The sequence below is a fragment of the Rhinolophus sinicus genome, chromosome 1, assembly GCF_057876585.1.
Source record: "Rhinolophus sinicus isolate RSI-liver-muscle chromosome 1, RSI-T2T, whole genome shotgun sequence".
NCBI lineage: Eukaryota > Metazoa > Chordata > Mammalia > Chiroptera > Rhinolophidae > Rhinolophus > Rhinolophus sinicus.
Genome location: NC_142501.1, coordinates 141,048,243 through 141,074,772, shown reverse-complemented (window position 1 = coordinate 141,074,772; position 26,530 = coordinate 141,048,243). Strand labels below are relative to the sequence as shown.

At 41.4% G+C, this 26,530-nt stretch overlaps 1 protein-coding gene across 15 annotated transcripts in view; it reads right to left on the bottom strand.

Moving 5' to 3' along the window:
- APBB2 (amyloid beta precursor protein binding family B member 2) overlaps positions 1–26,530 on the bottom strand; it is a 335,778-nt gene that overhangs the window by 92,122 nt on the left and 217,126 nt on the right. For 9 of the 15 annotated variants that reach the window (XM_019751904.3, XM_019751900.3, XM_088789996.1 and 6 more), the window contains 4 exons: positions 13,586–13,794; positions 4,995–5,057; positions 4,524–4,609; positions 4,369–4,429 (listed from right to left, as the gene is read on the bottom strand). In XM_019751904.3, coding sequence (XP_019607463.2) covers positions 4,369–4,429; positions 4,524–4,609; positions 4,995–5,057; positions 13,586–13,794 — 419 coding nt within the window. The remainder of the gene's footprint in view (positions 1–4,368; positions 4,430–4,523; positions 4,610–4,994; positions 5,058–13,585; positions 13,795–26,530) is intronic. The other 6 variants (XM_019751905.3, XM_074324596.2, XM_019751912.3 and 3 more) reach the window with 3 other exon arrangements.

The window sequence follows — 26,530 nt, the reverse complement described above, 5'->3', positions numbered from 1 at the left end:
TAAAGTCTATAGTTCAGTTAATACCGTGTTTCCCCGAAAATAAGACCGGGTGTTGTATTAATTTTTGCTCCAAAAGACACATGAGGGCTTATGTTCAGGGGATGTCCTCCTGAAAAATCATGCTAGGGCTTATTTTCCGGTTAGGTCTTATTATCGGGGAAACACGGTAATATGGTGTCAATATTAACTTCTTAGTTTTGACAGTTGTACCATGATTGTGAAGACGGTATTATTATTAAGGAAACCTACGTGAAGGACAGATGGGAACTCAATCTTTGTTATTCTTTTATAAATCTACAATTATTTTAAAATAAAAAATCAAAGAGCTCAGAATTATACACAGACTCATATTGCTATCAGCTACAAAAACATTTATTGTATAAAAGATTAGGTAGGCTTGAAATACATTTTCAGAGTTATAAAAATACTTTGCTCTTTGTGGGGTGGTGGAGGGAAGGGGAAAAAGAAAGGGAGGATATATGTGTATGGTTATGTGGTCATTTTACGTTTCCATTGCTACTTAGAAGTTTCACTGAACAAATGATTATTAAGGCGCCCAGACTCAGAGTGGCTGGCGAAGATTTGGAAGTATTCACATCCTGATATTCTGAAAATCATTTTTTTTTTTTTTTTAGCATGCAAGTCTCCTTTAGGAAGTAAGGAAGATATTTCCTACAATAATCTTTTTAGTTATCATTCCTCAGGGACTGTATTTAAATTTTCATGGTACATGAAATTATTATTATTTCTTTTTCTAAGAAAAGGATACTTTCTGCTTATTTTGGGAGACACTCAGTTCCCTGTTCCATGGCAGGGAATCCAAAGAACATAAAGGATTATCTAAAACAATAACTTCTACAGAGTTTGAACATCTGGAAAATCCTTGGTCTTGGCACTTGGCCCTTCTTATGTGTCCTTGGCAGCATTAAATAGGGAAGGAGTGACTAAGAGGGCAGATGGGAGAGGAGGAAAAGGTGGTGGTGATGGGGGGCTCTTCCAAAATGGCTTCATTAAAGTCACTTCTCAACTCACTGACTTCTTCAAAATTTGTAAAAAAAGAACTGCATTTAAGGCTGCTGGATTTTGAAATAGTTGTAATTCTGAAAGAACATCTTGGCTTTCCCCACAAGGTTTCCTTTGGCCCACTTCCTCTAGGAGGTGGCATGACCATGCAACCTGAGGAGGGGCACAGCAAGACACCTCGATTTCCTCAAAGGGACGTCACCCCACCATCTGCATGGTAGTTCCAGAGGACGTAGATCTGCCAATCACCAGCCATACAGATGATCTCCACTCCAACCCCAGCTTTCTCCTGTCTGGGCCCAACCTTCATCATAAAATTAGCTGCAATTATACTACTGATGGATAGTCTGGAAAAACTGCCTCCATTCCACTTCTAGAGTCTAGCCTTATCTCTGCCTCAAGTTGGGGCAGAAAGCTGGACCCCATCATCATAATCTTCCACTGATTTACTGGAAATGAGTTTTGCTTGGGTGTTTGTCCTTTGCTTCCAATGAGTAATGCTATGAAATACCAGCTGGAAAACCCCAAATTTCTCTTTATCTAAAAATAGTTGGAATATTGTTGAGGACACCGATCACATTATTTGCGGGTAGCCCCTCAGTGAGGCTCCAAGTGAGACATTTCTCTAGATATCCTGGTGAGCACAGGCTCTGGAGCCGCACGGCCTGAATTCAAATTCTGACTCTACTACTCACTAGCCGTCGAACTTTCTATGCCTCAGTTTCCTCATCTGAAACATGGAGACAGTGATACTTGGCCCACTGAATTTTTGCGAGGATAAGAGTCAATAGAAATAAAGTCTTTAGGACAATGCCTGGCAAAAAGTTAGCACTGAAATATTAATTATTACAATTACTTTATAATGAAGCAGTAGAAAGAGCATTCCGTTCCATAAGGAACTGGGATGCTCCCACCTTATACACAGTGTGAATCGTATACAGTAGGGTTCAGAAACCTCTCAACATGCTTGAGGTGCTCAAAAGTGACAGTGACTTTCTGTAGCATGGGGGACCTTCAGCATCTAGGTGGGCGGGGTAGGTAGAAACAGGTACACTTTGCAGAAAAATCCCTTCAAGATTCTGAGTTGTGCTTCCATGGATTCATGCCATTCACCCTCGATGGAAACACACAGATTCACCGATCATTCCCTTCTATTTTCTGCACCTTTTAAAGAAAATGTTTGTTCTCGTAAGTCTTCTCAGATCTTTTATGGAACAAAGTAGGGCATACAATAAATAATACAATACACGCACTTAGTTTAGAACTAAATATAACTTCAGTAACTTACGACCAAGCTGAGCCTACGTATTAACACAAGCAAATTCATAACAGGTACTGGCATAGACATGCTGGCCATAGGAAGGTGGCAGATAAAGAATTCGGTCGGCAATACAACTGGGACAAAGCACCCACGTAGGTAATATTTCACCCAGGCCTCCTCTTCCTGGTCCCAATTCCATCTGCATTCTAGGCGTCACCCTCCCTGCCCATTCTTGTGAATTTCACATGGTGGCTCTATGGACATCACTGCCCCAGCCCCGATGGGGACAGAAAGATACTGCCGCTGCTCGCCCCTCCTCCTCCAGCCTGTGGTAAAACACCTGGTAGCAAAGCACATTTGATTCACAACCCACTTTCCTGTTTTACTGCATCCCTTCCTTGCCATAAAATTCATCTTTAAAGGTCAGCATGAGAGCCACAGTCCAAGGACTTGTTCAGAAAACCGCTGGCTCTGGAGCAGCTTTCATCTGATTAGGCTGTGCTTAGAATAAAGCAGAGCCGACCAGGAGCTGCAGAGATTTCCACTGCAAGCCCTGAGGGACTTACAGAACCGATGGCAATATGGCAGTTTATGGCAAAGGAGCCAAGGTTTTGAATCTGTGTGGTATAACTAACTACTACGAAGGGAACCGATTTGCTGTTCTATTCATAGACACAGATCTGCTTTGGGATTCAGAAAAAACACCTAGAGCCAGCTTCATAATTTGCAAATGAAAATGAAATGCGCACAATGAAAATACACAGCCCCTTGTTCATAAAGCAGAAAAAACAATGCTGCAAAAGGTATTAAAACATGAAACTTTCCCCTTTCTTCTTCATTCTCTCTTGACTTGTTATGGTGTTTTTAACTTGTTATTTAATGTCATGCTCCCTCATACATGCGGATACTTGCAGGGTGCGTGCAGACCATCACAGGTGCCAAGGGGTCCTGCCCACCCCCACAGATCATCAGTTTCTGGGCTCCCTCTCCCATCAGCCGCTGGATGAATGCACCATGCCCTGACTGGGGGTGGGAAAATTGAGTCAGGAATCCCTCTTTCTCATGGATTCATCCCTCCCCCACTATCAATCCACAGCAGATGGGTGACCCTCAAGTTTATTGCAACATCTGTGCTAGGACACGTTAGGTATCCAGATTAAGGGTAGGTGGGCCTCACCCCCACTAAGTCACCCCCTGAACACACCATGTGCTGTCAGCCTGGGCTGTGCAGGCCACTACTTTGACGTTCAATGTAGTGGAGCTTGCGTGCCCAGCACCAACTCTCCCATGCTAACCCCAGGCCCCTACCAGGGTGGAAGGCTGGGTGGGGACAGGGGCAGGGAGGTCTGGCAGGGCCTGGGTGTCACAGAGTCAGGGAACGGGCAACTGAGCACCATCTGGGGAACTAGGGAGGCAGCAGGACTGTGCACGAGCAAGGCTCTGACGCCCTGGTGCATACACTGTTGCCCCACTGGGCTTCATTTAATAAAACTCAAAGTCAAAGAGAAAATGAAGAATTTCAAGGAGGCAGCGACTGCACAGCATTAAACCCTGGGCCTGGGGCCCTGATTCTCAGCACTGGGCCCTGTGCAACTGCATCCCCGTGTGCCCACAATGCTGGCCCTGCTGGTACCCCCCCCCCCCCCCCAAAGCCCAGAAGCAAAGGTTCACGCTCACTTTCCGTCAAAACATGCCTGCGTTTATGACAGGAATGGCAAAGAGGTTTTACCCTGCATAGGTATGAGACTGCCCTAGAGGAGGTGGAGGTGAGGGGTCTCGTACCACCTGTTCAACTCTGCAAAAGCCTTCAGAAACCCATCCCATCAAATGATAATTTTAACTTACTACATTGTGCAAAGATTTAACATTCTGAAATACAGGCAGAATCGTGATGATTACAGAAATCCTCCCAAACCTAACTTGGCCTAGAGAGTGCAGGGAGATTAGGAAAGAGAGAGGATTGAGGGATAATAACTTAATAAGTGGATCTGGGTAGGTGGTTTGTAAAAATTAGGCCATTATCCAAAGTCATTATTTTGATGCAAGACTATAACCTGGTTGCTGAAAGCATGTTTCTTACAAACCTTGGCTTCTGGGTCACTGTTGATACTACAAGAATCTTCATCATCAGCATGTGGGGCATTTCTAGAAAGAAAAGCAGAAAACTGGACTTAGAATTCTATTGCAAACTCTGGTGGCACAAAGGCACATATCACGGTCAGTCCTTCTAAAGCCCTACCTGAGTTTCAAAGATGCGTAGCGTAGTGTTGCTCCTTCAAACTCCTTTAGACTGGGGTCCGGGTTAACTGTGGCTGCATGCAAATCCTAGAGGAAAATAGATGCCTGTTAATGGAGAATGGGCGTGGGTCCACAACATGGCCTCAAGTGTCATGGGGGGGAAAAGTCCTCCCAGCCCGAGGCAGAGAGTGCATGTGAGCTTAGACAGAAAAAGGCATGCAAGGGCTGCTGGAGGCTGACTGGTGCAAGTGCTGCCGCTTACAAGACAACAGGCAACCTGGGGCCATCAGCTTGAGGTCATTCACAAGTCAAAAAAGAGGCAACATGTGTGTAAGCTGGGCAGCCCTAGCAAGAAGCCCCATCACTCTGTCCCTGCAAAATGCACGATGGTCACAAAGAAGAAACAGATACAGCCACAGCCATGCAAAAAGGACAAACTATTAAATGGTCTGAAAGCTGACCATATACTTGCCTTCCAAATGTCACTATTAATCTTTCCCCCATTCAGAACAGCAAAATCACTCCATGGCTGTTTCTAGACATATAATTATTCACATAAGAAAAAAGCACATTGATTTAAAAAAAGAAGAAAAGAAAAGGAAAAGAAAGGGAAAGAAAAAAGGAAAAAAACAACAACACAAGACACTGTCGTTAGCATTGATAGTCACAGGATGGGTTAGGGAACAAATTCATTCTAACTGCGACTTCTTAGCTCCCTCTCTCTAGATCTTGATTCTAAAGACTAGGCAGGAGGAAAGAGATGGTGTTTTACTTACCAAAGCAAATGACTGAACATCATTAACAGACAGAGAAGTTATTTTCTAAATGTGGTCTTAAAAACAAACAAAATGCTTCCAAATATTAAATGCCTAGCATACCTAATTCCACAGGAAACTTTTTTTACTCCTATTAACCGAACAGAACTGTTTTCTTGAGGTCGGGGTAGAATTAGGGATGATACTTGTCAAGATGCTGGGTTGGAAACTGAGGAATGCCGGTGGCTATGGGCATAAAAAGCTGCAGGATCAAATTATTTTCACTTAAAAGAAAAAAGGACAATGAAGGGGGAAAGACAGTTAATAAGGAACACAGCCTGACATCACCTTACTGAGATTTAACCTAACAAAAAACAGCTCTGAATAATCTAATGTAAATTCTTCTAATTCATTGCCACCCAAGTCTCTTCATAAATTAATATCGGATCACAAAATGACTTTCTAAACATAATTAATTATAGGACAAAGCTCAAAGCCTTGCCTTGTTGGTGGAACTCTAACAATAGATCTTTGAATTTAAACAACTTTATTCACCTCAGACAACAAGGAAATGTTTTTGTTTTTTTTTTCGTGTGTTTTTTTTTGTAACTAGATTGAGTGAATATTCAAATATTTTTCATCTACAATTTGGGGAAATAATACTAATAAAACTCAGGGACATGGTTATGAATTTGTTGCGCTGACTTGTCAGGCAAAAATCTCTTTTCTCTGATACAAATCAGTAATACAAACTTTTCAACTAAGTAACTTTCAAAGTGCTTTGCAAATGATAAGGGAACATTGACCTATAATTTTTGCTCACAACATTAAGACAATTTTTGAAATAACTCAAAGCAGAAGAAGCTAAGTTCAAACGCCCCGTGTGTTAAAAGATGCATTTATCTAACTTGGTCGGACCCTATGATTCATTATTACTCTTGCACAGGCATTGCTGCACTCTTTTTTTTGGATGAGGCACCTGAAATGCACTAGTTTTAAAAATAAAAGTTAAACGACTGTATTTGTTTATTTAAAATAATCTAGTTTATCGAGAAGAAGAGCAGAAGTGCTGCCCAGCCCCCTACTGCTCTCCTTACTGCATCCCCAAAGGTAGGTTCAGTTTTCCCTCAGGAGTAAATTAATCACATAGGAGAGTCTTCACCTGTTAGCTGAGGGGACCTGTGAACTCCCTGAAATAAGTGGGGTTTTGGTTTTGTGCATGTATGTTTTCCTGGGGAGCTAATCCCCAACTTTTCTCATATTTTCAGAGAGGCCAGTGACCAAAAAAAGTTTAGAGTCACCACTGTAGGAGTAGAAATAAGTAAGTACTCAGGATAAGGACCTGAAATATCAAGTAGAAAATAAAATTTTAAGTTAAAATTTCTTTAAAATAAAAAATCATATTTAGCTCCAAACCATCATTATTGTTTCCATGTGAGGAATAGTTGGTTTTCATTTAAGTTGAATTTGAAAAAGGGTTATCAGATAATGAATTAGGAAGACTAAGGTAATTTTTTTTTTTTAAAGGGTGGGTATTTGACAAAAGGAATCTGAAATCAGAAATTATACTCAAGAGGCACTGTGTTGGGAACGGACAGCGTGAAAAAAATGGAACTATATAAAACAAGTATTCAGAAAAATCTTTAGCATTTAATAAAACAGTTCTAAGTGTGTGTGTGGCTTTAAAAAAATTTTTTTAATGTATTTACTCTTTGGACAAAGGGGTCCCTGTAAAGTAAAAGTTGATTATAATTCTAAGACTGCATGAATTTAGCTTTTAGGCTATGGAGACATGAGTCAGCCGGCAAATTTCCAACAATCACTTTTTACAGATTTACATAAACAAAGGCCCTATACAGTGATTTTGTGAAAACTTAAAATAACATGGGTGCTCCTAAAAAAACCCTTTAGCACAAAAATCAAGCAGGGAAAAACAGAAACTTACATTTCATGTTACGATTAGGTCAAAGACCTTTTCTTCCCCCATCTATATTTAAAAATATTCATTTAAAAAATTTTTTCTCTCCAATAAGTGACCACAATTTTCTTTTTCAAATTAAGGACAATGAAAGACAAACACAATTCGTTTTAAATTTTAAGAAGTACATATTCCATTTATCTATTTTTTTTTAATTAAGAAGAGATAATACCACATTTTTGTTAATACATTTAAAAAAAAAAAAAAAGAACAACCCAACAAAGCTTCTTTGGTTCTACAGAAAGCCGCAGCCACCACAGTCTGTAGTCCGAGTAGAGGGAGTGAGAGATGAAAGAAGAGAGAAAGAGAAAGACAGTGAGAGGGAAAGGCAGGTGGGCCAATATGCCTCAGGAAAAACGCAGACTCAACATAGGGAGCAGGATAGTAAAGGAAGAACAGAGCCGTCTTTCATGAGCCAAGGCCTCCCAACTGATAATCTTGCCAGAAATGCAGCTGAGTGGCCTTCTGGTGCCACTCAGAATCATAGCTGGGGATATACTCTCCTGGTGCTTGCCTTGACCTTGCCCAGGCGGCAGCAGCCCTGCCCGATTATGGTGATCATGCTCAGTTCTGGGACAGCCCTGGAGCCTTAGCTCCTCAGAAGCAGTGTGTCTGCAGGGACTGACCCCGCGCCTGGAGCCTGGCGCCTTTTGTGACCACTCAGCAGAAGCTGTGTGAGGGTGGACTCACTAAGGGAATTCAACTGCATAACCTTGATGACTGAGAGCTTTCTTTTTCTCCCAGATGTCTCTTCTGAGATCTTGCAACGGAATTCCACAGATCAAACAAAACGGGTGCATTGCCCTTAGGCTGCAAAGAAGTGAATATTAGGGTTATTCTCAAAGACGGGCTCTGAGGGGCTGGGACAGTCCCTAGGAAGCACTAAGAAAGTCTCTATGAAGCAGTATCAAAATGTAAAGTGGGGAGCAAGGTGGACGGTTGAACTTGCTGAGAACCAGGTAGAGAAGAAAGCACTTGAATGTTCCACAGTGGCTTTGATGGAAGCTGAAATCGTATCATTTCTGTGTGCACTTCAGAAGTTCTGCTAGAAAGTCTGGGTTCAAATCCTGCCTTATCTCTCATTTGCTCTGTGACCTCAGGTCCTCACCTATCAAACAGGGCTAAGAAGACCTCCTGTCACAGGGTGGACAAAGGCAGATCAAGAACGTTAGTCCTTAGCACAGAGACTGGCTACCAACAGATGCCCAGGAAATGCCAGTTTCCTTATCCTCTACTCTTTCAACGGAAAAAATAGAAATAAAAATAAGGTCATTTGTAAGGATAAAAAGTTGGAGACTACAAAATGTTACGAACATGTTTCTTAATCCTCTTATTATTAAGACTTGAGATTTGGTAAGTGTGGCGTTGATGATAAACAGCAGAGTATCTGGAATCCTAAGGAACAGGCCAGGCAGCGTTAACGAGCATTGTATTCATCTACGTGTGTACAGTTTTCCTTCTTTTTAAAACACTTTGTGTTTTGTTGGATGCAACTCTGTAAGAATAGAGTTATGGTTTATCATACAAACACAATACAGTTAAGTAAAAAAAAGGGGGAGAGGCGGCCAGGTGGCTCAGTTGGTTAGAGCACGAGCTCTCAACAACAAGGCTGCTGGTTCAATTCCCACATGGGATGGTGGGCTGCGCCCCCTGCAACTAAAGACTGAAAATGGCGACTGGACTTGGAGCTGAGCTGCGCCCTCCACAACTAGATTGAAGGACAACTTGGAGCTGATGGGCCTTGGAGAAACACACTGTTCTCCAATATCCCCCAATAAAATTCATTATTAAAAAAAAAGGCAAACTAGTAAACAGACTGACAAATGCTTGTGCAATTAAATGTAGAAACTGTAAACCAGGGGGTAGGGTCAGGGGCCCTGGGTTTCTAATACTGGGTCTGCCTCTACAGTAAGTCAACTAGCTCCCTCAGCTATGCAGATGGCTTACGCCTTCATTCAGCAAACACTTCATGACCTCACCACATACCTAGTACTGTGCCAAGTACTGCGGACACAAGATGAGATGGACAGGCCCCAAACCCAGAGAAGAGAGACTGACATGCCACAAGTAATAATACTACAAAATGACACAATGAAATAAAGCGCTTTCAAAGCAGAGGTGTGAGAGCAATAATTCACAGGAGATGCTAGTATGAGGCCAAAGAGGAAGTGACATATAGATGAAAACAGGGAGACTAGATTCCCTAGAGGACCAGCTCTTATACTTACTCAGCATAGAATCACCTGGAAAACTTCTGAGAAAGGCATATTCCCAGGCCCCACCCTTAGAAGGTCTAGCTCAGTGGCCTGGGGTAGGACCAAGGAATCAGCATGTACTATGTATAAGTCCCAGAGGTCATTCTTGGCTCATCTAGGCTGAGAAATACCGTAGCACCCACTAGGCCCTCCTTGAAGGCTCTTATGAGCTCTAAAATATCATGATAACTTGATGGGGTCAAGAAGTTCAGTAAATTTGATGACAGACTGGCCCCTCTGGGTTGCCATCTTATTTCTAAGTGTATATGGAAACCCACAGGTTCTAACATAATACATGGATTTTGCCCCTCCTAGAGAGTTAGTGCTCAGGGCTCCGACGAACAATGCAGGAAGAACAGAGTGAATGATGACCAAGAAGAGATCACGGTCCTGACCCACTTTCTCCTCCATATTCTTTTTTTACAAAACTAGGAAACACCTTCGGTTGGAAAGATTATAAGGAAGACTTGCCTATGGGCTAACAGTTATTCATAAAACTATTCTGTGTGGCTCCCTCTTCTAAAATCCAACAGCCGAGTAATTTGGAACAAATCAGTGGACTGGGGGGAGATGATTATGGGCCAAATTTCAGCAGCAAATGCTTCCTGGCCAGTTTATAAACTTTCAAAAATACTGCTGGCATGTGCAGGGGAAACATTATCTGCTGCGCTTAACACTTCCCCAGTAAACTTTGGAATGTGATATGTAGAATTTTCAAACTGTAAGGGAGCCTTCAGTCCTAAACTTTTGAGAAGCTTAGTCAACAGATTTGGCACTTATTTATTTGATTTTTTTTAAAAAGCCAGCTCAGGGAAAAGCTGAATAAAATATGCACTTCTAACACAACATACTACAAGTTTCTTTTCTCCCTTAACATTTCGCTTTTTCTCATGTTTGCAAATTAGTTGAAAAAGATTTCTATTTAGGAAGCAAAGGAATGGTGTCAGAGAAATAATCACTTCTCTTCAACTGTTACAAGCACCTGAGATCATGTTATCAAGACAAGTCATTTTCTAGAAGGCTCTGCATATGACACAGCTCTCCCTGCGAGTAAGGTAAAGAGATTCAAGGCTCTCCAAGCCCCCTAATACACAGTATAGTGAAGCTTGGGGGTCAGTAGCCCTTCATTCAAGCTTGACTTCATCGATTACGCATGTGACCTTGGGCAAGCTCCTTCACCTCTGTGTCTCAGTGCTGCCATATGTAAAAAGAGAACCACAACTCTAGTACCAGAGGCACAGGGTTTTATGAGAAGTAAGGAGATAAGGCATGAGCCTTGCACTGTACACACTGGTTACCCTTAGTGCCTCTGGTTTAATATCCATTTCAGCATCTCCATGTCCTGGGTATGTGACAGGCTGAGTCTTTTCCCCAAGTCTCCCTTTCCTCTCTTCTCTACCTCCTTATGATTTTAATTTATCGCCTTTTAAATCTGCTTGGTTCTTTGACTTAATGATGATAGCCTTATGTACAGGAGAAATGTGTATGAAGTGAAAGGTTGATCTGAAGAATATCCAACCCACATTAAAGTGCTGGATATGAGTCATTCTCTCTCGGAAACTTCAAACTACACATCCATTAACGAAGTTCACTGGAGGGACAAGACTGTCAACACAGAGGCATGGTTAGCAACAGAAAAGAGGAGTGGAACCCACAGCGAGGTGGAAATTCACGCAGTACTGGGCAGAGCACAGGATCTGGAGTCAGAGAACAGGACGTGTGCGCATCCAACACCGGATGCGCGGTTACTCAACTGATTGAACCTCAGTTGCCTCTTTTCTCAAATAGAGAGCACAATAGCTGTCTTCTCTGCCACTCAAAGGAACAAATGAAATGACATTTATGAAAATACTCTGAACACCACAAGTCACAAAAAGCAGCTGGAAGGCTGAGTACTGGGGTATGTGAGAGTAACACTGACCCTAGGGAGGAGAAGCGGGGAGGGGGGGCCATGGGAGAGCCCCTGAGCAATGGAGGGGAAGGAGGAAGCAGGCATGGAGAAGGGGAAGAATAAGCAAAAGTGGGCACCAGAAGGAGGCACAGGGACTATAAGTGGACTCTGCTACCTGACAATTTTCCCCAGGGCCAGCCGTCGCTTGTGCTGCATTCTTCCCAAAACATGGAAACAAACAAAAGTCTACCACTTTAATCAAAGAAATAAAAATCTGAGCCACAGAAACTTCAGGATGCCCTCCTTGGACTCCATCACACCCATACCCTGGCCCTGGGAGGCAGGCTTTACAAAGGACCTCATTTCTTCCACACCCAGAAGACAAGAGATTCACTGCACAGAAACAGTATCTCATCTCCTCAACGCTGGGACAGTAAGAAAGCAGAGTAGGCTGAAATCCCAAAGCCAGAGACGTCGAGTGAGAATTCTGACTTAGGAGTCAGGAACTCCGAGTTCTAGATCCAGTTGCCACTGGTCACTGACCTCTCTGTGACTCAGTTTCCCTGCTTATAATGTATGGATGCTGGTATCAGATGTTCCCTTCCCACCCTGGCATTCTCTGATTATAGGACACTTTCCATTAGTGAAGATGGTTAAAGGGGTTACAAAAAGGGAATGAAGCCCTGAAGTGGAGAAAGAGATTCTAACGGAGATGCCACGAGCAAAGATATACAGGTAAGGAAGAGAGAGGATATCTGTGCCTTAGTGCGAGCACAGGCTGCATCCTGGCTGGCTCAGCTTCTGGGAAGCCACTCTGTGGTCCAGGGAGAAATGCCAGGATGTACCTGGGGTGGGACAGGAAGAGGACTCCGCTACATGCTAAGCAAATTGAGCACCAGGGCTGTGTTGGTTCATCTTTACTCGCCACCAGGGCACCTAATACCTGAATAAATGAGTAGAACTTGCTCAGGGAGTAGGAATATGATGCTTCAATAAAAAGTTGTCATAATCGCCTAGTGATGAGCAACAAAATCCTATGTGGTTCAGTGGAACCGAAGCATGTGCCTGTCAGGGCAAAACACCAACCAACCAAGGCCCTTGTGTACCAATGAAGGTACAGCTCGCCTCAACCCATCACTTTACAGATGGAGGATCTGAGGTCCAGGCTGCGTCAGTAAGACGCTGAAGCCTAGTAACAGAAGGATATGGTTGGAATGTAGGTTTTATTGCCTCCCAGAGAAGAACAAGTACATAATCAAAGATGTCTTTCTCTTGTTTCCTCTAAGGAAAGGTGCTAATAGTTGTGAATACATAGAGAAACTTTGAATCTTTGCAGGTAAGAGATGCAGTTCAAATGCCACCCATGTCCCCAAAGTAAAAGAAAATGGGTTGTTGAAAGAAAAGATTGTAGTCACAAAACGGCAGAAATGTCTTGGTGTCAGCGATCAAATCACTTTTCTCCAAAAAAAGGCCAATACTTCACTGTGACCTTTTCCAAATAGAATTCTCTTGAATATTTTGTTATCAGGATTCACAAAGGTTTACTGCAGGAATCTTAATATTAACAAATACCACAGTGGAAGTTTTTAATGCCTCATTTCTTTGTTTAAACATTCATATTTCTTCCTCAGGGATAGCAGAAATTTATGCTGCTCATTATTTCTAAAATAATGTCACTTCTGCTAAATAAACAGATCCTTTTTTTAAATAGAAATTGAGCATTTAAGGGCTCTCAAGGGTTATTCTTACAGACATCCTCCCCATGCAATCAAATGAACCCAAGAATAATAAGATATGCAGTAATTATAAGATGTCTGGTCAAGAGACGTTCTTCTGTGTAAATATTTTATGGAGTCAGCACCATGCAAAGGCACCTGCAGGGTAAAATATTGCCTCTGTGAGCCCTGGGGAATCTTAACCACCTCTCATTAATCAGCCCCTCTTACTTTCTGTTCCTGGAATGGTGTTTCAAGACATCAAAAGCCATTAAAAAATGAAAACATCCCTGAACGATGGTATTAACACTATTTACTAAGAGGAAGCATCACTGAGATTTCAAATGCAACATGCATGATCATCAAAAAGCTTACCTTGATGACCTGTTGGGGTAGAAGCAACAAGTCTCAAGAGAAATCACAAGTTACATTCACTCTACTAAGTCGTTAAAAAGACACTCCATTTTACCTCATTCTCTGGAGTGGGAGATGGCGTTACAGAACTAAGTGACCCTTTCCTAGAGCCCCGAAGATCTGCTGGGATGGAGACAGGCCGTTCCCACTGAGTCGTTCCTGTTGGTATGTGCCAGTAATAGGTCCCAGCAATGTCGATGATTCTTTTCCAGCCCGGAGGCAAATCTGGATCAGTCTGAAATGAGTGATCACTCCATATATCTGCTGGGAAATGGAAGAAAAGAGAGGGTTTTGTTAAAAGAGGACACAAATTACAGTCTCCAAAGTTCAGTACTAGTCTTCAGGAGAATTTGATGGGCAGATGTGTCCATAGCCCAAATGAGAAGAACTACAGCCATTCTATGGATACAAAATATGGTAAAACAAGTGATACAGAAAGGAACAAGAACTGAAAGGAAAGTTGACACTTGAGAATATGGATGTCACTGACCTACTGTCTAGTCATTCAACAACTCCAAGAACTCTATGAACAAGCTAAAGTTCCAATGTTGTCGTTACGTGTCTTTGAGTCAGCTCCAACTCCTGGCGACCCTAGGAATGAGTGATGTCCACACAGTCGTGACCTCAGCGGCCCTGCTCAGCTCCTGCAGACTCAAGCCTATGGCTTCTTTCATGGAGTCCATCCATCTCCTACTTGGTCTTCCTCTTTTCCTGCTGCCTTCCATTTTTCCCCCAGCATTATTTCTTTTCTAAAGAACCCTGCCTTCCCATGATGTTCCCAAAGTAGGACGGCTCCAGTTTGGTCATTTTCACCTTCAGGGATGTTCCAGGTTTAACGCTCCAGTAGCCACAATTAACTATCCCTTTGTGAATATGTAAGATTTACCGGCTAGTATCATGTAACATACCCAGCGATGAGTATTTGACCGCTTCCTATAAATGAGTACTATACTTATAACTTCCATTTTCTTTAACAACTCCTCCCATTTGATTATAAACATATGCAATGTAGCAATGATTTTTGTAATACTCTAGAATTCTAAATTGCACACAGAAGATTCCCAAAGAAGGCAGACTAGAAAAGCCTTGGAATTCAAGAAGTGACCAGATTGACTCTAAAACCGGACAAGTAATGTAAATATAAAGTAGGGTGGGCGTGAAAACAACAGAGAATGGTGGGGACTGTGGCAAACTGGCAAGCATGTGTAAGGCCCATAGGCATTCAAATTCAAAAAATAATTTTTTGAAAACACTGTTGGGGGATGGGTAAATACATCTATTAGACAGTTCGAGCCATCCCTGGCCTATGTGAATACTTTATAAGTTTACTAAATAACCATTTGTTTTTAAAAATATCATTCTTGGCCTTTTATGAGTTGAATATGAAATGAATTCAAGTGCTAGAGACGTAAGGAGAGAGAAGAGGATTGGAGTAAGAAATTCATAGCAATGGGGGCATAATGGCGGAATCAGAGGCAGCTGTATCAATGCAGGCAGATAGAAAAACTTAAGAAATTTGAGCTCTAAACCTGGGGATCACTTTATGCTAATGATTAGGCCCTTTTCTTTGTGGCCATTCGGAAGAGGCTGCAGCGCTTTACAGCAATTCAACTGAGAAAGCTTGTGGGCCTTGCTCTATGCACACGCCCCTGCATCATGTGGGCAGACATCACTGAGGCTGTTACAGCCGCAACAAGAAAAACAGAAGCCGAACAAAGAGGTTGATTAAGACTATGGGCACAGATGTGCATTCATGAGGCTGTTGGGGTCCCAGCATTCACTTCCTCATTTAAGTCTGCCAGAGGCCAAACTGCCACTTGTCTCAAATTATAATGGAAATTTCCCCTCCCCCTACAAGAAATTAAGCGTGATTAAATAATTTCAAGTTACCCAAGTTTTGCAGAAACAACTCGAAACAAACATATGTATAGACTCCTATGTCCTGTCTTCTTTTTCAGTGGGTTGTTTTTGCTGTTATTTTTGTTTTTAGCATCTCAAATGGCACAGGAAAGGTGAAATACATGGGTTTCTGGATTACACTGGAGAAAACCCTAGACTGAGGGTGTTCCTTCCCACTCTAGTGGCTCACAGACAAGCCCTGAGGCTAAAAACTGAAAGGTTGTAAAGAGGCTGCTTCTTCTTAGTTACCATTTCTGTGGTTTTTGAGGTTTGAGGGCCTGAATTTGCATGTTTGTCCTAGTTGTCTCTACAGCGAGGCCATTAGCATATATGAATAGCGACATATAGCACTATCATAATATGACATCACATCAGACCAAGGGCAGAGACAAGTCAGTGGCCTGCAGCTCTGGCTGCCTGACGAGGGCTTCAGATGCTTACCTCCAAAATCACAATCAAAACAGTACCTGCCTCACCAGGTAGCGCGCAAAGCATTCAGAACAAAGGTTGACATATCATAGGCATATTCGTTACATAAATGTTCACTGTTTGTTATATTATAGGTCTTCAAAACCAACAATATAATTATATATGAAGTTCACTGAAGTCACCATAAAGAAAATATTTTCATATGCCCAAAGAAAAATGCTCACTACAGAATTTATGGAATTAGATGGTCATGATGGTTCAAAGAATAAGGATAAAAGATGGTAATCTCATGGTGACTCTTCCCCTGGAGAAGAAGGTCAACCAGGTTCCCTCAGCAGGGCTGGACTCTGGGGATCTGAGGAAGCCAGGTAAGATCAGATTCTACCCAGCTCGCCTTGCGGGACTTCTTCCCATCATGCACCAGGCCCCTGACCGGCTATACCTCTGCTTCACAGATCCCTTCTTTTTCTCTAAATGTCTGTCTCTCAACTAATGTGTAGGTTATATATATATATTTGGAATATATATATATATACATATATATGTACACATATATAGATATACATATATACATATATATTATATATATTCCAACATTTTAAAAATAAAGATTTATGTCCCCTGTTGTCTATTTTTAAGCAGAGTTGCTAAACTTTTCCTGGGTTTCTGTCAAACACGAACCATACCCAAATGAATAAAGTTGCCTTGTATGATTCTTGAGTTTTTTCCCCACTGTGGGTCTGGGGCCCTCATTAAAAAAGAAAAAAGGTTCCCCACCCGTCAGGTAAAGCACACCGCCACGTATGATCACATTTAATGCTCACATCAATCTCAGCTAGAAGGCATGAGTAGGAACACCAGTGAGCCAGGACAAGAATCCAGGCCTTTGGAGGCTTCGACCTAAGTCCTTCAATGCTGCCATGAGGTTCCAAGAGCGAGTAACAGCAATACTGGCAGTAACAGTAACAAGGACACGGTACAGACTGGGGGCTGCAGCATCCAGCTCTCCTTTGCTTTACTGCAGGAGCCCGCGGAGTGTCCACGCTGCCCTATGAAGAACACCCTGTTGTTATCCCTGGTTCAGAGAAAATGGCAGCCTGGTTTAAAGCCACGGGGGTAAACTATGTCCTTATGCAGACATGGATTTTACTTTTCCAGAGACCTGAGAAAAAGCATTATGGGGAAATCAGAAGGTGAATAACGGGGAGAAAACAAAAGAAAAGGCTGCAAGGCTGAGGTGATGAGCCCAGTCAGCTGCCCTGACCAAGGTCAAACAGCTGATGAGAGATGGCACCAAGATTCACCCCAGGGAATGGCCCTGAGCCCCGATCTATCACCATGTCCCATGAGGACACCTCCCATGAGGACACCTCCCATGCAGGCTTTACACAGGGTCTGCGTTTCTGTGCCTCCCTCCCTAATTCTGCTTTCAGTAAATCCAGCTGCCCATACACCTGGGCCCTCCCATTAGGGGTCTCAGGACCAAATTCCACCCCCAGGCACACTGCAGAGGCTGTGAGCTCCCACCTAGTCCTCCTTCCTATCCTTCCTGCAGGGTCTTGCACGCAAGATGCTTTCCAGTCTTCCATTATCACTGCACCTCACTGAAGGCAAAGTCACAGCTGACGGGATGCTTCAGCATAAGACTTGAAAGCCATAGGTGCCCTTTCAAAGTGGCTCTGTGGCCCTTTGTTGTTCATGGTTTTGTTCTGTTTCTGAGGGAACAGGAAGCAAGGCCTGGAAGTCAGAGTGTAAAAATAGCAAGGCTGAGAGCCCCAGAAAGTCCCGCTTGGGACTTAGTTGGGAGCCTCTTGAGCCAAAAGCAATACTTGGCGTGGGAACAAGAAGCCCATATGTGAGCAGCAAAGACCCACCCCTTCCAGTCACCTCTGGCACTGGGCCACTGGCCTGGCTCCACCCCAGCGCCTTCACAGGGACCAGCTCCTGCTCCCCTCCCTGGAGGGGCCTGCGTGTGAGGCAAGTCCACCTCTAACCATCCTCTCCTCTGGGCTCACTTGCAGGAACACAAGGGTCAAATGAAAACAAATTAGCATCTACCAGCAGCAGATGGAAATTTCCTTTCCTGCCCTGGAGGCCACAAAAATGAGGAATGGGTGAGCTGGGATTCTGAATTTGGCAAGGTCTGCAGTGCAGAGCACAAAAGCTTTCCCTCAGGTCCTCAGAATGGCACTCATTCCCGTCCTCAACATTTGTGCATCGAGCGCCTTCGGGGTGCAGGGCATGGGTGAGGGGGGTGGGGAGGAAAGAGCAGATAGATTGATTCATTCAACAAATAATTTCCTGTCTACTTTGTGCCAAGCATTGTTTTATGGCTGAGCATGCAGAGGTCATCAGATAGACCCAGGTCCTGTCTCAGTGACCTGGGGCAGTGGTTCCCAAGCATCACAGTCACCTGGAGAACATGCTAGAACATAGATTGCTGTGTGCCACTCCGAGCATTTCTGGCTCAGTAGGTCTGCGATGGGGCCTGAGAATTTGCATTTCTAGCAGTTCCCAGGTGGTGCTGATTTCATCCTGCTGGTCTCCAGACCTCATCGGCCTAGGAAAACAGAAAAGGTAATCATTCTTTTCCAGGAAACTCCATCTAACTACTGGCTCCACAAAAGAAAAAATGTGAATGTATATTCCATCATTCATTCATTCATCCACTTACTCACTCATCCTTTTGTATTGAGGGCCTCCTATAAATGTCAAGCACTATTCTAGAAGCTGGGAATACAGTAATGAATAGAAGGAAAATTTAGTAATGTGATCAATTGCGTCTGGGGATGGGGTAGCCTATTTGGACAGGATGGTGTGGGAAGGTCTCTGAAGAACAATGTTGCCCTAAACTAGAAGGGGCCAGCCTTGGGAAGTGACAAGAGAACAGTATTCCCAATAGAGGGAACAGCCAGTGCAAAGGCCAACTGGCAGGAAAGAGCCTGTCACGGCATTACAGAAAAGTAACCAGAGTGAGGGGTCAGGTGTAGGATAAGGTTTAAGGCAGCAAGGGCTAAGAATTCACCCTCTATGCAAAGGGAAACTCTTGAAGGCCTTGTGCGATCTGTGTTTTCAAAATCAGAAGAGTAATTTGCTCCCATTCCTGGAGAAGAAAAAACTCTCTTCCGAAGTTTTAGTTACAGCTGCTGCTAGCTACTCTTTTGAGCAATGTTATTCCTGAGGGAGCCAGATGCTTTAATCCAAACGATTTGAATTTAGCTTGAAAACTCTTTCTCTGATCACCCTGTGGTCTGCTTCCTTTGCCACACTCCTCTCTCACTAACAAATTCCTTTATTTTAACTGGACTCAGAACTTGATTGTCAGAATACAGCAAACAAGACTTTTCATTTCCTTTAGCTTCATTACCAACTTTTGAAGACAATAGCACAGAGCCAGAACTCTAGGCTAGATTGTTAATTATAGATTTGTTGAGGGTTCCAATTAGCATACAGAGGTTGCTTAGAATTGGTGCAAAATTGTCCTCAGCCCCATGACGATGGAAACAAAATGAGCCCCAAAGTGTTTAAAATCTGTGAGCTCTCAAAATCCTGACCCACCAGCCTGCCAGACAGAGGGAAGGAAAGTTCACACCAAAAACAGTTTCAGGGCCTCTTCTATTTCATGATATTTGTTTGCAAGGCATAATTGAGACCCTGAAATGTCTATTACAGCCTTAGAAAAATCACACGTTATATTCAATTGAGCTTTCCTGGGGTAGCATTCCTTTAACAGTTATAATAAAACTCTTAACAGTTTGGGGAGTGTTAATTTCCTAACACTTTATTCCATATTTTTCTTTAAAAATAAAAGTAATAAGGTTGTTGAATGTCCTTGAAATAGAGAGCTATTTGTAGCTGAGGAGTTTTCTGGTAAATTATTCCAAGAACTGACTTGGGCCTTAAATTTGGGCCTTGTAACACTACATACTTTCTATCTTTTTATCAAGTATTTTGGCATAAGATCAACAGAGAATTTCTTAATTTAAACTCCTTGGCGACATAGCGTTTGTTGGGCTTACGCTGCTACATTTGCTTCAGAGCCACACCACTATCGCAGACAGGAGCTCTGCAGTGAGCCGACAGCCTAAGTCTCGGCCTCAGCGCTGGCTAGCTGTGTGACCTTGGACAAACGGCCTAACTTCTAATGGCCTGTCTGATCAATGTCTGAGAGAGCTGTTGACAGTTCCTACCTCATAGGGCGGACGTGGAACAAAGTGCCAGGCACGAAGTCAGGCACGTACTAGTCGCTCAGTAAATGTGTGTGATTATTAGCTATCGATTGCTTCATTCAAATGTGGCTTTGGGGGAAAATATTCTATACTATGAAACGTTTTTGAAATTGCATCCATCACAGTGCATTTCATTTAAAAAACTAAGATTTCTGAGGGTTTGCAACCACCTCGTGTGTTTTCACTAAAAAAGGAGTTTTTACTAGTAAGAACACGAGGACTAGATGATAACCCTGGCCACTCCCATGTCCCTGTAGATACAATGCAGCCTAGGAGAACACACTGGTTTGAGCATGTGACACCTCTTTAATCAGCATGGGGCTGTTTTATGTCATGTAGTTGAGCCACTAAAGAAGCAGAAAGGAAGTCCAAACAAAATAGTTTGCTAAGTGTGCTGCATTATTTAAGACATTCTTCTTTTGAGACTGCTTCTGGGCTACCTTATGTCCGCATGAAAGTTTGGAAATAGGAGCTGATCTGATGTTGGTGGAAGATAAAAGGGAAAATATGCCTCTGTTCACAAGACTGTTAACCAAAATCGAAACACAGTACAGCAGTCAGGAGGATTCTGAAAAGACAAATTTAAGAACTAAACGGCGTGAGATTATTAAGCAGCTAAAAATTATATGGAGAGAAAAATTAGTATTTGTCAATATCCATCCCTCCAGCCATACCTATACATACATATAATTGAGGTTACTCATATGACCTGGCTATAGAATATTTTAAATATCACTGGAAGACCTCATTCTAAACACCTAAATACACAGTAAAACATGCATTTTCTTAAAAGTTATGAAAGAAGATATTCAAATCTTAAGATAATATGAAATATTACCTAAGAATGCATACTATTTCCTTTTAGCGTGTGCACAAAGTACAAAGTAGCATAATTTAAAACCACTACTGAAAAGCCACAGGCCTTAATGGCTTTCGCCCCCTAAAAAAGTTAAAAATAAAAACTTAAAACTTGAACGGAGATTCATATTTTGCTTTAAGAAAGCTACAGACCATTCCAGTAACCTCAATTTTGTTTTTCTAAGAAGTGCTGGGAAAAACCTGCAATGAAACCAACAAATGTCCTAAATCTAAAAGTCTAATAATAGTAATGAACAGAGAATGAGCATAGGTGGCTATGCTCTCGGAATCAGCAATTTTTAAATAATTTTAAAAAGTAAAAATCATAACGTGTATGTAAAATTGCTGTGCAGGTTTGTTACCTTTTCCTCCAGTTCTCTGACTAGATCACTCACCTACTGAATGGCTGCAACGTATTTGTCCAATACCAGACGGGATTAACTAGGTTTGGCAGAAAGATCAACAAATCAGGCCTAATACGCTTTGCTTTCAAGTTTGGGTATTTAGTGCCCAATCCTAAACAGTGTGTTCGAGGAAGATCTATAATTGTATGGAAATTAAGCAAAGGGTAACTGTACAACATCATTCAGAGAATCTGTCCAGCTGCCATATCCTCAGTCAACCCAGCGACACAACTTCCTCATTTGATTATCCTTTCACAGTGACCAGTTAGAGAAGAGAAGACAAAATACCACTATGAGCATGAATCTTTCTTTGGCTTCCACACAATTAGATAGAATCATTACTGACACTGTACTCTTTCAAGGTAGACAGGTTTTCAAGTATATTAAATAGAGCCAATTTTCTTTTCCATTGTTTTGGCAGGGTCTTCAATACACTTTTCCCTTAGAGCTGTGCTCCTCCTTAGGCTGGGGCACAACGGCAATGATGACAAGGTGCAAGTTTTCCCAGGGGTTGCCTTGACCAATTTCAAGGTCATTATTATTTGAAATTGTGGCGTGCTAGGACGTGAATTCTCAGCTACGTTTAATATTAGAACAAAAGACGATTACTGAGAATCTAGGAAATAGACACAATATTCAATGACAAACTACAATTTGGCCCTTCATCAGCACACCAAAAGAGTAAACTGAGGTGGATGCCCTCTTTTCTAAAATCGAAATCTATAAGTGGGAGCATGTAGAACTGTACTCCTATAGAGTAAAATGCACATATTTTGTTTCCAACATAAGAACAAGGGTATGCACTGCTAGACTTTCAAAGTGCTGTAACTAATCCACTCTCATTTGATCCCACAAAATCTTGTGACACAGGTAGAGGAGATAATATCCTCATTTTACAGGTGAAGAAATAGATTTCAGCAATGTTAAATAACTTGATCAAGGTTGGGAAAGCGGTTATGATTGACTGTGACGAAATCTCAGTGTTTTTTTGTTTGGGAACCATGCTATTTGTTAAGTGTATTTTTAAAGATTAAGTGCCCTTAAAAAATCAACTGAAGTAAATTGTTCAGTCTGCCACAGTGATTAGTGGACAAGCTTTAATACTTGATGTAAAATAGGATTTTTAGACTATGGATGAGGCAGAGGAATTCAGAGAAAAATGTTTTTCTGAGATTAACTTTAAAAAACACATTTAAAAGAATCATGGTAAAAGCTGTTTTTTTATTACTCCTTTGAGATATTCTCCACCTAAATTAAAAGAAAATTTGAAGCAGCTTATATAAAAAAATATATTTCAACCAACAAAATAACATGAAGATAGAGCCACAGAGTTGAGAAGAAATTTAATTTCTTGCTCCAAAAATTTACAAAGTTTCAGTTATCTAATAAAAGAAGTTTATCAAAAATCAACTTTTTCTATGTACCAAATCTAAGAGGAACTTATCATGTGGGAAACAGAGCTGGAGGTACACAGGCTATAACTGATAATGAAGGTTGCACATTACATCTGGATGGTTTTAATTTGTAAATCTTGTTTTAAATTGTAACCATGTTGTGCAACAGGTAATTAAGTGCAAACAGTTTTTTAAAAATAATAAAGTTAACTGGGCAAACCATTCTGTACTTTTCCTTTTGTCTATGAGAAGCCTGGTATTTGGGTTTCATAAACAAGTTACCTGTAGCAGACACTGCAAGGTGTCCATCAATATCTAGTGTCTTTTTGCAAAACAATAAAAACTTTCGATTGGACACATGACCACCCAGAACACAGACTACATTTCCCAGCCTCCCTTGCAGCTAGATGTAGCCATGGAGGTAACATTCTAACCAATGGGGTGTAAGTATAAGAATTGTATGGCAGCTTCTCATAGCCTTCCTTATAAAATAGTTCACAGGCACATTTTTTTCTTGCTGTCTGGAACAGACATGCCACCTTAGACCAGGAGGATACACGCTATACCATAGGGATGGTAGAGCAGTATGGTTGAGGAATCTGGGTTCCTGAGGTCCCTGTGGAACACAGCCACGATATCAGTGGACTGCTGCTGCCAGGCTTCTATGTGAAAGGGAAATCAATTTCTATTGTAATAAGCCACTGTTATTTTAGAGTCTTGTATTACTAGCAGTTGGCGTTGATCCTAAGGCATTCATCTATGGCGGAAAACTGAATTCCAGACCTAGTACCTAGGAAAGAAACCGTTTCTAATGAATTAGCTTTGCAATCCCATATTTAATCTCAAATTATAGGCATCTAACTTATAGTTAAGAAACCAGGGCTCCTGACTCCCAAATTCTCCAACACTCTTTCAAAAACAGCATATTGTTGGAATATACTTATAACTCCATTGGTTATCATTCATTCATTTTCCACAACCCACCAGTCCAAGCATTGTAACGTCATCTCCAACTCTTATCAAAAATACCAAATGCAGACACTGTGTTGGGCTTAATTTTTCACAGACCTCAAGAAGTACCTAACAGGATTCAACCAACTACAAGCAACATCCAGTCATTCATTCGATTCATGATTTTCAGTTCTTTGATCTAAACCATCCTCCTCCCTCACCTGCTCCATTTTTAGGTTAGGAGAGAAAAGCAAGGATTCTCCAGAGGAGAACAAAATGGTAAAACCAATTAGCTTCTGCACACCTGTGCAACAGCTTGTTTGTTTGTTTGTGTTTCCACCAATAAAAGAGTGATATGTAGAGCCCTGAGATTTTCAAAGATGCTGGGGCTACTAGCAGAAAGAGGCAGGGGTACTTGTGGATCCCATCTGCCACAGATGCACAGGTAGAAAGTGTCATTTTTTTATGTGTCTCAAAATAGAACCCACCATAAGACAATATTAGATAATTGAACCAAAATTCAAGAAAAGGATAAGTAAAATAATTATTCTCAAAATCTCAAACAATAAATCAGTGCTCAAAGTTTAGAAGCACTTCCTTTCTGCAAAGATTAGAAATAAGCAACTATTTGGTATTTAAATTGTGGGTCCCCCATAGCAAGAAGTTCAGAAAAAACAACAACAACATGTCAGAGATGCTATTAATCACAAATCAGATATAAGTTCCTTAAAGAAAAGACCAGGCTTGTTTCCTATTCTTATTAAATCAGCCAAGGTACCACAAACATTTTAGTTGTGTACCACAAACAGTGTAGTTGGGAGTGGCTCCCTTTTTCATATCTCATTCTCTGAAACTACAGAGGCTGCCTAGATAACCCCTATACGAATGAGAGATATAGGAAAGAGGAGATCAATGAAGGGAAAGGAGGAAAAAAGGGAAAATGGGGGTGGGGGCATGTACCACTAAGCAGCCTGCCTGCAGAGTCTGAGTTGAGTTCTACTTTGCTATGGCATCTATAAAGGAACTAGAATCACTATTTCTGTTTTTTATTCACCCACAAACGTACTGGTTAACTCTCTAGGTCTCGAATTGTAGCCAATATGCTGTAATTATTTTTCTACTAGAAAAATGCTCTTGAAGCATTAAAGATTTCTTATCTGCAGGGTGCCTGGGAAGGATTCCAAATTTATTATGCTACAGAAATAGGTTTTATTTTCTCATCTCAAAATCTAAGCCTCTCATTTGTGAAAACTCTGATTCACACAAAATTTTTATCCTAGGTTAGGTCCACTTCTTTCTTTCTAGATCTATTGATAATTAGTGTCCATTTGTAAATGATGCTCTATCTATTCTTGAATTCTGGTACGTTCTAAGCTTCTTCCTCAACTCTGTTGATTCCTTTCACTCTCAAAGAAATTACTATAATCTGAAGGCCTGAACTCTACTCAGCACAAACAAATGATCCTTAGATCTCAGAAGTGGGTACAGAGGACCATTCTTTTGAGTCAGATGCTGTGTCAAAGTTTTCCCTGTGGCAGATAAAACAGGCAGACATCAGTGGGGACAAGTATACAACTATGTGGAGAACTGTCCTAAACAGTTGTTTGCGCTTCCTTCCTGTACAAACAAACTCTTGTGTGTTCTTGTGTCACAGATGTGATTTGATGAATGAACTGAGGGCATTTACTCCGCCCTTTAGAAAATATTACAGTGGGAAGTACTTAACCATGGAGCCAAGAGCAGAAAGGAGCTGAGTGAAAGAAAATACTGTGCTTTTTAAAAAAAATCCCCTTTGGAGAAATAAACAGTATAAATTACTTTTAAAAGTAAGAGAGCATTTTCAGTGTAAATTCTCCATGGGTTTTTTTTTTTTCTTTAAGGGTAATAAATTTTTTTCTTCCACTTTCTGCTTCGATAACAAATTCATTTAAAAAATATATTACACTCTGCTGATAGAGCAAGAATTGCAAATTTTCTTATTGCGAATAAAGTCTATGCTTGCAGTTGGCCCAGATTCCAACTGGTCACCCTGGGAAAGCTTGACCTCTTTCATTGCTGCTTGGTCTGTTAGAGAAACATATCTGTAAGAACTGAATTGGTTAGCTACTCCTAAGAAAAAAGAAATCCACAACTTGATTTACCCTACCAATCAAAAGAATCTGATTCAACAACCAACTGTTATGCTTTATTTTTCACCCAAAAAAATTATATAAGTGTATCCATCAGTAAAAATAAGAAAACCATTTCTTTTTCAAAACAGGTAAATAATATATACTACATGACTCAGCAATACTAAGTGTATATTCCCCACAACTCCTCACACCATTCCATGCGAAGATGTCCCCTGAGGGATTATTTGAGATATGGGAGAAATGGAGGCATCCAACATTCTATGAAGGAAAAGGTAAAATGTGTTGGATTCACACCATGGAGCACCATGCAACAGATAGAAACAATGCATTAGATGTACACACAGCCATATGGATAGATATACAAAGCACAGCACATGGGGAAAAACCACCCTTTAAATAAATTAAGAATACACATACAAAACAACAGTACACATCACAAGTATGCCTTTGAACAAAAAGTTACACTTTAAACATACTACAATTGTGTCCATGGGTGGAGAGAATGAGAGCGAGGTAAAGGAATATGAGGGTGTAAATAAATAAGCATGTAAAACAACTGGTCCATTTGTTTTATATGGACCAGTGATGAAAATACATCATGAACTATGGCACATAATTAACTCAACTGTTTGTAACTGAGGTCCAAAACAAAATCACTTTCTTACATTTACATGTTTTCTTTAACAATCAAAACACTAATGAAA